We start from the raw sequence: 12,026 nt of genomic DNA, 5'->3' as shown, positions 1-12,026 counted from the left end.
GTCCCTAGTCCCTCCCTAGAGGTTATTAAATGACATGTAAAAGACCATGTTACCCCTGGTATACAGAAAAATAACAACCAAACAACACCATGGGGCGGCGGGGCAATGGGTGCTGGGAGGGGCATTGTTGGAAAAGTCCCAAAAAAGACTCTTCTTCATTTAGTCCCAAAAAGCAACTTTTAGTCCCTAGTAGTCCCTCCTGTTTGGTTAAAAAGTCTCTAAGAGGGACTTTTTCTAGTCCCTACACCAAAAAGTCCCTGGAAACAAACACCCCCTAAGGCTCCAAGGGGGTTATTGTTCTTCAGGGTGGCAGCTCGAGGTGCGGGACATGATCCCGATGAAACCGGGTAAGTGACCTAATTACAATCTATTTCATGCAATATTAAGTCTAACCACGTGACAAAAGGAGAAACGGAAAATGGAACCTTTGCTGGTGTGTGTACGTTATCACCCGCCCCCTAGGTAGATCCAGCTTTTAATGAGGCGATATAGCATGAGTTTTCAATGTTCTCACGGCAGATCCAGCAAATGGGCACAACATGGCAAACAATAAACAGACTGATTCTGTTTTGTCAAATATAAGTTTTTCCTAGAAAAGCCTTACAATAAATAAGTGCCGTGAAAACCTGCCGGGTCAGCAAATCATGCAGGGTGACTGTGCTGTGCGTTAATCATCGCAATAGCTAGAGATGGAACACATGCAAGACAGCAAGATTCACCCATCCAAAAGAAAATTTATCATAATTAAGATTTAAGACTGATCCAGAATTATTACACTTTAGAAGTTAGTACAATCTTGTCCTCGAAATTAAATTAAATGCGGCTGCATGATTTTTATTATGTACTCTTCTCATATTGAACTAGGGGAGTAAAGGCTCCGTAGGCGTTGACTGCCATATTTAATTTGACTAAGAACAGAACTTGGTTAACTTGAAGTTAGGTCCATACATGCAGATCTTGCCCTAAACATAGAACGCTATCCTCCAAGGCGCTAGCAGATATCAGCATTATTCAATCCACGAGATGAACCTCAGCTCTCTCGCCCCTTGGGCTCCATCCCGCCATGTAATTGTTTGTCGATGAACTGGAATCTCAGAACCAAATTCAACTTATTCCATCACAGTTGACCTTTTATGTATCGTAAGATGTAAGATTAATCCTTTTCAAAGCTGGGTCGCGATTGGAACGAATGGGAAAATGAAGCAATATCCATAATATCTATCGGTATGCGGAAAACTGCATGATATTTTTTCCATCCATCAGTGCCTTGTTAATCCAAGTACAATGGCAACTCTGGAAAAGAAAAGCACTTAACCACTAAAATGAGTTCTTTTGCAATGCACCGACAGAATGCAGAACAGTCCATGCGTCTACCATGGGAAGTCACAAGAATCAGGTAAGTCAGCGGAAGAACCAACCAAACCGACACGCCACTCTTGTTATCACCACCACACGCTCAATGATTCGGACAAACCGCAAGGCGGACCCGCGGCGAACGCAGCAATCACCACTACTTTGGCAAATGGTAAGTCAGGCGGCGCAATCAGTTCAGTTGCCACCAGGGAACACGCATGCATGGAACAACTACACAATGCATTAAACCTACGCTGCCTACTTTTTTGCATAGCATTCCGGTCACGATTCACGAAGCCCCCTTACCACGAACACCCGAGGATGAGATTACGGAGAAGTGACATCGATGGATCTAAGAACGAGGGCTCCGTCTAGCCCAGCCCGATAGTGATAGGGAGGGTTGAGAATGACGAGGAGTCGGAGGGTACCTGCTCGCCGGCGAGGGGCGGTAGGTGACGCGGCCGCTCGCCTCCGCCTCTGGAGGCTGTTAGGGCACCTCCTTCCCTTCCCTGGGGCTTGGGCGGAGGCGGAAGCCGAGTCGGGAAAGTGGAGAATGGAGCAGGCGGGGCCCACGAGGAGAAAAGCTCATCGAGCGAGCAGCACCTTCCTCTTGTTATAAGCAATTTTAGCCTTCCGTCTGCAACAATGTGGCTGTAGTTTAGTGGTGAGAATTCCACGTTGTGGCCGTGGAGACCTGGGCTCGAATCCCAGCAGCCACACATTTTCTTTTTTTCATGTTTTTTGCTATGCACAAACTCGTTTATCCCTTAAATCCTCACAGTACAATTTTTTCATGTTTTTTGCTATGCACAAACTCGTTTATCTATTAAATCCTCACAGTACAATTTGCTATGCAGGAACCCGTTGTATCTCTTAAATCTTAAGTACAGTTTGTGCACAGCGTCTCTGCTTGCACAAGTCTCTGAAGAAGTACCAGATCTTGCGGCTACAGACAACAGTCTTAACTGTCCTGGCATCAATTCTGCAGTGGTAGGGCATTCACAACCCACAAGTTTTTTTTTGACGGGTTCACAACCAACAAGTAACAACACCATGTTTCCCAAATTGCTTTTGCCAAAAACTAACTCCAGACCGCTTTTGAAATGAAGCCGTACTATACTATTTGCAGGCTGGTTTCATGTTGCAGTTGCTCATAGCGTGGACGACAACATCAGAGAAATCATAACAAGCGGATGCACATGCACCAGAGGAATTGTTCACTTCAGAACCGAGTAATTAAGATGGTGGACTTCATGTCAATCAATCTAAAATTTGAGCTAAAAAGTCAGTCAAGAACCAAGAATTAAATTTAAGAAGTACTGACATTCAAACAAGCACCAAGAAGAATGCTTTGCCATCGTGACAAGTGCTTGACAGTGGCGTCTCCTCCCTCAAGTGATGTAAATGTTACATTCATGTGTGTTGTACATGCTGCAGAGTGCAGGCTTGAACTACTACATTCCTTCAGGCGCGAGTGAATCACCAACAAAATTTGAGCTAAAAGTCAGTCAAGAACCAAGAATGAAAATTCTGCATAGGTTGGGCATTCACAACCCACAAGTTTTTTTTTGACGGGTTCACAACCAACAAGTAACAACACCATGTTTCCTAAATTGCTTTTGCCAAAAACTAACTCCAGACCGCTTTTGAAATGAAGCCGTACTATACTATTTGCAGGCTGGTTTCATGTTGCAGTTGCTCATAGCGTGGACGACAACATCAGAGAAATCATAACAAGCGGATGCACATGCACCAGAGGAATTGTTCACTTCAGAACCGAGTAATTAAGATGGTGAACTTCGTATCAATCAATCTAAAATTTGAGCTAAAAGTCAGTCAAGAACCAAGAATTAAAATTTAAAAAGTACTGACATTCAAACAAGCACCAAGAAAAATGCTTTGCCATCGTGACAAGTGCTTGACAGTGCCGTCTCCTCCCTCAAGTGATGTAAATGTTACATTCATGTGTGTTGTACATGCTGCAGAGTGCAGGCTTGAACTACTACATTCCTTCAGGCGCGAGTGAATCACCAACATATAACTATTGTACAACTTTCCCTCGGCCTACAAAAACCACAATACACTGCAAAAGCTTCTTCCAGCTTTGTTATCTACAAACCCATCTTCTTGGGCCTCAGATATGTCGAACCTTTCTTCAGACCCGGCATAGAGATCTGCTGCTGCTGCTTGGCTCTCTTCCGCCGCTCCCTCTCCTTCTCCAAGAGTGCTGCTTCCGCCTGTTCCTGCCTCAGCTTCTCCATCTCCTCTTCCATGGCTGTCTTCTCCTCCTTCTGTCTCTTCTTGTGGTCCAGCAGGGAGGTGTCCGTGTCTTTCACAGAGAAGAACATAGGACCCAGCTCCGCCAGCCACTGCGGATCCACTGCGCTCACACACTGCATATACTCCTTGGTTGTCAGGACAAGCTCGTGGTACACCACATAGTCAGGGGTGTACCCAAGACCATAGAGAGCACTGCTGGGATGCAGGTGGCACGGCATCCCGTTCCGGCAGTTGACATACTCTCCTATGCCCTTCAACCTTGCTGAGTTATGGAAGTACGCCGAGCAGATAGCTTTCCTCACCACGTCCCATTCCATATGGCATGATGTCAGTGGGATCTTCAGGGCTTTCAGTATGTCTAGCAGTTGAGATCTCACTTCCCGAGCCTTACGGAGACCCTTAACATGGAGGAAATGGTCATTGCACCAGTCTCCTCGATATTGGTTTGACTTCCACTGCAGGTATACATTCAGGAGTGTTAGGTGGTCAGACTCTGGGACAAAGAATTTTTCCCTTGCGGCATCGCTCTCCTCTGCTCGATCTTTTGGCCGGAAGAAAACTGAGGGTACTGAGAGCATGGATACAACGGTCAATACTTCATCAAGGCAGTCCAGCTTCTCCCCCATGAGAAGCATCTTTGCTAGAGTTGGGTCCAATGGGAACTCCACCATCTTCCAACCTATTTCTGTAAGTCCACCAACATTGTTCAAGGCGCCCAACACCCAGAGCTGGTACATGGAGTTGAGGATATTCTCCTGGGGGGGTGGGTCCATGAAGTCAAAATCAAGCAAGTTTTCGACTTTGAGGGACTTCAGTAAGAGAACCACGTTTCCCAGGTTAGTCCTTTGAATCTCTGGCACAGGGTTAGGGAGCATCTCATTCTGGTAAGCTGATTCTGTGAACAGCCTGTAGCATGTGCCAGGACCAGTTCTTCCAGCACGTCCTGCACGCTGGTCTGCAGCTGCTCGACTACACGGAAAAACCTGAAGGGCATCCATGCCCATCCGTGGATTGTATACTTTCATCTTTCCATACCCGGTATCTATGACATAGAAGATACCATCCACTGTGAGGGACGTCTCAGCAATATTGGTAGCAACAATGCATTTGCGAGTGCCCTCTTCTGCCTTTTGAAAGATCTTGGCCTGCAAGTCAGCAGGCAACTGCGAGTAAATCGGCAAGATGGAGAGCTTGGGTACATTCTTCGTGGATGACGATATTAGCTGCTCCATGCGCTCAGCAAGAGCATAGCAAGTAGCCTCGATCTCTTCCTGCCCGGTCATGAAGATGAGGATGTCGCCAGGGCCACTCGTTATGTGAATTGTCATGGCCTGCTTCACTGCCGCTTCCACATAATCTTCACATGGTGTTTTGCTAAACAAGATATTAACTGGAAATGTCCTGCCTGGAATGTTAAATACAGGCACACTGCAGACAAAGAAGATAATTATAGGGTTTGCAGACAGTGGATTCAAATCTTTATAATGGTGAAAAGATATAACAAGTTCTCTTACCCTCCAAAGAACTTTGAGAATTTGTCTGCATTTAGGGTTGCAGATGTGACAATTAGCTTAAAATCCCGCCGGCGTGCAACAACCTTCTTCAATATGCCAAACAAAACATCAGTATTGAGGGATCTTTCGTGTGCTTCATCCATGACGATAACACTACATAAAAGAGGGGGGGAAAGCATTACTACAGCAACCAATATTCCAAAACTGAGGTATATGCATATCACAAGATTTATCAGCACTATGAGAGAACATTGGCAGGTTAACAGCAATACCGATATTTATCAAGGTCGGCATCTTTCAAGGTTTCACGAAGAAGCACTCCATCTGTCATATACTGCAAAACAAACAGAAGGGGAAATATAATATGTGTTAGGAATTCCATGCTAGACAACTGAAAGTCAACCAAAACTAATTGTTGAACTTAAGAATGTTAACCTAAAGAGTTCTCGGAATGTGGCCAATTATATCTAATGAGAAATCATAAGGCTAACACAACAACAAGGTTACCAGCCTATGAATTGAACCTTTCTATAATCAAGTTTTTCTAACACTACAAATATACACAACACATGTTGATGTGAACTAAAGCACAAGCAGAATTGTACCTTTATTATAGTGCTAGAACAAGTGACGTCCTCAAATCGGATAGCATATCCAACTTTATCACCCAGTTCGGTTTCCATTTCTTCACTGACCCGCTTGGCAACACTCATGGCAGCCACACGTCTCGGTTGAGTACAGCCAACAACACCAGTTGTGGTATATCCATCCTCATGCAGATACTGAGTAAGTTGAGTGGTCTTCCCAGAACCAGTTTCACCAACGACCACAACTACTTGATTTTCACGCACAACCTGCTCCATAGCAGCAGCATAACACTGGTTATTAGCATAATAATCATTTCAGAGAAACTAAATACAGAAAGATACAGAAAGAAGTCCAGAATGGTGCATAAATATAGGTGGTGTTCTGAAAGGAAACTAGATTCCAAACTATTCCTATCTTAATGAAGCAGTAGGAATTTGTATATATGTCCTTCCTAGGTGATCTAATGGTCTTCCCTCAACCATATTCCAAATTTGCAACCGTTTTAGATTTTGCGTATATCACAATTCACGGTATATAGAAGTAATCATACAGCTTCGAGATGTGTCTTGTAGTAGAGGAAAGTAAGACAAAAACCATTAAACAAATAGAACACTCATAATAAGTCTATAAAACCAAGTACAAACCTGTAGCAGGTCATCTCGAACAGTATATATGGGAAGATATTGTCTTTGCTGAGAAAGAGATTTAGATTTTGCAAAATCACTGACAGCTTCTGCTTTTTCTTTCAAGTGTTGCGAAAACTTTGCTTCCTCCTTGAAATCAATCTCCCCTTGATCACCAACAACAGCAGTATCTGCATCAACCTGATTTTGCAAAAGTGAGTTGAACATATGGACAAGTCACAACATTTTAAGACATACAAGGGAAATGTGGCAATAGTTTACCTGTTCAGACGTTTTCTCAACACCCAATATATTTCCAAGATTAGATCCAGCAAGCTCCCAGAAGCGTTGCCGCGACTTGTTCTGGCTCTGCTTTTCACGAATTTCCCTAACCAAAACAGAACCCTTTCGTGCAATGATAGCCATATCAGATGTTGGATCCTTCAGTGGCATAACAGGCTCTGCTTGCTTTGTGTATACAACTCGCCCATCCAGGAAGGGAGGTTTCGTATCTGCCAAAAATTAAGCCATCAACTGGTTTTAGTTCAAGTGCATGAATGTACTGTAAACAAGCAGAAATAATTGTTATCAAGAAAAAACATCAAGGGCATTCCAGGGCCCAGGGCCAAGCCATGTCCTATTCGCTTCAAACCTAGCTACTATGTATTATGTAAAAGAAAGAAAACATAGAAGAATCACAAATATATGTTTCAAATTGACATATAAAGGATGGAAACATGTGAGCGGTTGATGATGCTTGCTGTCTTCATATACTTCCTCTGTTCCAAATTATAAGATGGTTTGGTAGGCTATAAAATAGCCTAACAAAGCGTCTTATAATTTAGGATGGAGGTAGTAGAAGCTATTGAGAGTGAATAATCAGAAAGATCGCAGGTTCACATTGAACACTCATGTCCACCAGCTACTTAGTCAGCACATATACCAGCGAATGGAGATGGGAGCACTTAGCCAGCACATAAACCAGCAAACGGAGATGGGAAATCAGACAAATACTCCCTCCGTTCACAAATATAAGATATTCTAACTTTTTTGTGAATCGGATGTATATAGACACGCTTTAGTGTGTTTGTTCACCCATTTCAGTCTGTGTATAGTCCATACTGAGATATCCAAAAGATCTTATATTTGTGAATGGAGGGAGTAGCTAATAGCATTGTGCTGGTTAATTTATACATTACAAACATATTTAATGTTTCCATCACTTCACAAGAAGGAATATTCTTGAAACTCTAATGCAAGAGAAACAGGGGATTGTTCACAAAAGGTTTGGTGTGATGCTTGCTTTAGTCACAACTAACGCTGCAAGCAGAACATCGCCAAAATGAATTTCTGACAGGGAAGGAACATACCATGAACAAGAAGTATTACTTTACGCTCGTCCTCATCATCAAATTCTGTCTGCACCTCTGTTCCTCTAACAGCTCCAGACCTCAACAATTGTCTGTCCTCCCACTGAGCATTATCAGCAGTCATCTGTGATAATTTCTTGCTCTGAGAAAGGGTCATCAGACTACCATCTTTACGAGTCTGCAAGCAATAAAAATAGTTAAAAAAACCAGAGTGTAACATGTTAAATCGACAAGTAAATGACAAACTACCATATTAAGTGTCGTGGTTTTAGTTCATTATTATGGATCGGAGGGAGTACAATAGATGACCAGGGCAAATAGAAGCATATATCTAACGCGATGTCTCTCAACTTGACTTTTTACAATGCATTTTGACATGTATGTGAGTATAATATCAGGTGGTTACAGGAAAACTGAAGCCACAATACATGACACTTTACTAGAACAAATTCGTGCTTAGAAGATAAAGTACTAGACCCTACATGCAGTCATTTACCATACACACTGACATAGTTCTCTACTACGGGGTTGCAATAATATGTGCCACTCTACTCCTATGAATAGAGCTGGTAAATGTTAGAATGGAGTACTTCAAAGTGTGATTAAACATTTAAAAAAATTACCAATTTCTTAGGCAATTGTGCTTCCTTCTTTTTGTAGGAGCTATCATCTGCAGCATAATTATCACCATCGAACACAGTGTTGTGTTCTTCACAATCATACCTGAAGAATTTGTGAAGGTTAGAAGAATGACTAGCTAAACTTTGGTTTTCTGACAATATAAGAATGTTGAGTTGCTATATTCATTTATAAACACTAGGACATAAGGAATTTCTAAAAGGGTAAGTACCAGGCACGGTCAGCATTATAATCCATCTCTTGCATCATTTCCTCGGTAATATCATAATTCCTATCAGCAGCTGAGGGGCTTCTATCAGCTTCAGCATCCTGAAATAAGAGGGTGATGATTATAGGTATAATGACCACAGATCGAAGAAACAAAATCAGAGTTTAGATGAACCTATAAAGTGATCCGAAAAGAATCATGACTTACATTTGAAAAGGTAAGCAGATGAGATCTTCCACTGGAACTTGAATACGAAGACCCTTTTGATGAACCTGAAGCCCTCACAGGAGCAGGCGAGGGAGAAACATGATCCCAAGGGGATGCTGGACATTTAAAAGAGCATAGATAATATGAGTATGAGTAAATTATAGTCAGATCACTGAGATATGAAGTAACATATTTACTTTCACAGAAACAAAGTTAAATATCACAAAAGATAGAGCTGAACTGTCTTTACCTGCGGAACGGGGTGTATTCCCGCCTAGCCAAGGAGACACCAAACGTGCATCGGGAGATGCAGCAGCCAGCATAGGAGATCGTGTTGGATAATGTCTTTGGGAGCCAGGACGATCATCACGGTACTCCCGGCGAGGTGTATCTTCCCATTCCCATCGGCCACTGTCCCAGTCAGATCTTGCTGTAATTGCAACCACACTCCTGTCAGCTTGCATGTTAAGCCAGTCAAGAACCAAAACATGACAAAGAATACTATACCAACAAAGTACCAGGTGTTCTTGAGCTTCTCGAGCTATAGTCATCCCGACTTCTTTTGTTTGTGTAGTCGATAGATGTAGATCTGCTCCGTTCATTACGCCTACTATTCGATTCCCTGTCATCACGGTATCCTCGCCTTCCACTGCTACTATAACCAATGGATGCAGATGTCTCGCGTTCACCACGTTTGTCACGGGATCTTCTGTCATCATCCGGTTCGTACCTAGAGGCGGGGGTCTGTAAGCAACAAGGAAATAAATGCTGAGTTTAGTAAAACCCTAAAGTAATAAAACTCTTGACAGAGTAAGCCCTAAACCAAGCAAGAGAATGTTGTTATTACTGACCTGTTGCCGATGGGATTCATCTCGATGTCTGGGTGTAAGACCCCTTTCATTCTCATCAGTGACTGTAGATTCTGAAACAGAGTATAAAGCTTTAGTTTGACTAAGTTACATCAATGAAAATGAATAGTCGGCATACAGCCATAACACAGTAAGAGTATATATCTCAGTAGATATTTTACGCCAGAGCTGTATATATGGTCAATGGATCAAGAGAAGAAGAGGCACCTTTCGACGATGTTTTCTCACTGGAATTGGTTCCTCGATAACGGCGAGCCACGATGCCACGGTCAACACCGGACAGGCTGCTTGCATCATTTTCTGTAGATCCTGGCCTCTCATCTTCATCCATAGAAGAAGCAGCCGTCACTACCTTCTCAGGAGGCCGCTTAAATGAATTGTTAACTTCCTTTTCTCTTTTCTTGTGTGCGAGCAGGTCCAAACCTGCAAGACAGACTAGCGATTAGCTCACTCTAAATCTCTAAGCTCCTGGCATGGCTACACGTGTTAAAACACGAAGTGGGATCAGTTCATTAAGTCTATAAATCGCAGGTGGCGCCCAATTTGACTAGCAGATAGCTCTAGATTAGAAGATGTAAAGCCCAAGCATCATACCTAGCGCGGATTTCCCTGGCGGAGGCCGGTACATGACCTTATCCTTGGTCGGCAGTATCAGACCCTGCGCCGTGTCATCCTCCGGCCCGAGGGTGCTTGTCGTCGCGTCAAGGTCAAGTCTCCCGTCGGAACTCATCATGGGCAGTGGCGGAGCCAGGAATTTGCTACTGGGTATTCCTGTCAAAAAAAATTTTGGCCAAAGCAATAAAATAGAACAACAAATGTACAATAAGATGGCAATATCAATGACTTAATGACCATACATCGATAAAAGTAGCAAAATATCAGTGTGGCAATATCTCTAACAATTAAGGAAGATTACATAGCAAAGGAAATTACAATATGACTTTACGATCCCCTTTTTAGAAGAGATTGATGACATCCTCATCTTTCACTTGCTTGAAGAATTCTCTCTCAACAAATGTAACCAAGCAACTATTCAAATATTCATCATCCATTTTGTTTCTTAGCGAATTCTTCACATATTTCATCGAGGAAAATACCCTCTCAACACTAGCAGTGGCTACCGGAAAAATGAGCACCAACTTAAGAAGTTTGTAGACAATATAATATTGTTCATTCTTTTTTTACTTAATCATCAAATCCATCAGATAAACATTCTTCTTCTTGAAACTTCAATGTCCATTTAGTTCAATTTCAGTTTACAAACAATCAGTGAATGGCTTCTACTGCTTATAGCAATCATAGGCGGCGGCATTTATAACAAATCTTCAGATTTCTTAAATAAACAGAGGGCAAAAAATACCTTGGTGGAGCACTGGAGCTGTGCCGTGGTCAGTAGAGGAGGGGTCAGCGGTGCATCTGTGGAGGAGAGGACTGGAGGTGGAGGGCGCCAGCAGGCAGCGGCAGCAGGGAGGCCGGAGGCTGGATCCCCGAGCGGCCGAACCGGTCCGGGGCAGTCCGGGAGGGGCGGACCGGCGGAGGGGGAGGGCCGGCCGGACTGGAGGAGGGGACGGGGAGGGAGAGGGCCGGCCGGAGTTGGAATCGCCGCCGCCGCTAGGTTTAGGAATCGGAAAACAAATGAGGGAGAGATGCACGGCTGCTCGCTCGCCCGCGCGCGTAACTAGACAGCGCTTGCTCCTCTCTCTTAGGTTGGCTGCATTAACTTCTGGGCCATATAACATATGTATATTAAAAAAATAGGCCAAAATCTTGGGTATTCCCAGCGCCGCCACTGAATTCGTGGGGAGGCGTCGTTGGAGCCGGAGCCGGAGATGAGGACCGGGGACGTTGGCTCGAGAGCGGGCGTAGCGCCAGTAGCCGCGTCGGGAGGGCGGCAGTGTATCGCTCGCCGGCGTTGGGGGCGGCTGGCCGATGGAGGAGCTGCGGCGGCGGGATAGAAGAGAGGAGGCGCGGGTTAGTGGGGTCGGTTTGGGGAATCAGATGTAGAGTCAGAGAAGGCGGTACGGGACGGGCTGGGTCGATTCGGGACTGATTGATCTGAAGGCGGTATATGGGTCGAACATGTCTATTTTGTTTGGTTTTGATGAATCATGGTTGGGTTTGGGGTACCCTGACTTCCTATTCCGTTTTGGACCTGTTTAGGACACATTTAGATATGACATAGTTATATCACATCTAAACTCATGTTCACTCAGTTTGTGGTTTAATTTTTTTGGGTTTTTATCATTTATGCCATTAGTTGTGTCCCACTACTCAGTTTTGCCATTAGAAATTGCTACTACTCAAAAATGCCATCGTTTCATGAGTTGCTTGCTCAAAAATGCCATCGTTCCATTAGCTGTTTGCTCAAAAATGCC

General features: G+C 43.7%; 2 protein-coding genes and 1 non-coding gene across 3 annotated transcripts in view; 1 reads left to right on the top strand and 2 right to left on the bottom strand.

The window, feature by feature from the left end:
* The window catches only part of LOC123052580 (protein MAIN-LIKE 1), a 5,751-nt gene extending 3,765 nt beyond the window's left edge, over positions 1-1,986 (bottom strand). The window contains exon 1 of the mRNA XM_044475825.1: positions 1,782-1,986. The gene's annotated coding sequence lies outside the window, so the exon portion shown is untranslated. The remainder of the gene's footprint in view (positions 1-1,781) is intronic.
* Positions 1,987-2,000: 14 nt separating this feature from the next.
* On the top strand, positions 2,001-2,072 carry TRNAH-GUG (transfer RNA histidin (anticodon GUG)). Its single transcript has one exon. It is a non-coding gene; the product is annotated as a tRNA-His (tRNA).
* A 1,131-nt stretch (positions 2,073-3,203) lies between these two features.
* On the bottom strand, positions 3,204-11,696 carry LOC123052578 (pre-mRNA-splicing factor ATP-dependent RNA helicase DEAH7). The gene is made up of 16 exons (XM_044475824.1): positions 11,012-11,696; positions 10,246-10,422; positions 9,859-10,074; positions 9,634-9,704; positions 9,301-9,526; positions 9,033-9,212; positions 8,783-8,898; positions 8,579-8,676; positions 8,352-8,451; positions 7,729-7,906; positions 6,641-6,870; positions 6,380-6,559; positions 5,753-6,001; positions 5,420-5,481; positions 5,148-5,300; positions 3,204-5,061 (listed from the first exon to the last, which is right to left on the bottom strand). The coding sequence occupies exons 1-16, from the start codon at positions 11,388-11,390 to the stop codon at positions 3,465-3,467; spliced, it is 4,212 nt and encodes a 1,403-aa protein (XP_044331759.1). The 5' UTR covers positions 11,391-11,696; the 3' UTR covers positions 3,204-3,464.
* Between the last annotated feature and the right edge of the window lie 330 nt (positions 11,697-12,026).

This window comes from Triticum aestivum, chromosome 2D (assembly GCF_018294505.1).
Source record: "Triticum aestivum cultivar Chinese Spring chromosome 2D, IWGSC CS RefSeq v2.1, whole genome shotgun sequence".
Taxonomy (NCBI): Eukaryota; Viridiplantae; Streptophyta; class Magnoliopsida; order Poales; family Poaceae; genus Triticum; species Triticum aestivum.
This window is presented reverse-complemented; position numbering and strand designations above follow the sequence as displayed.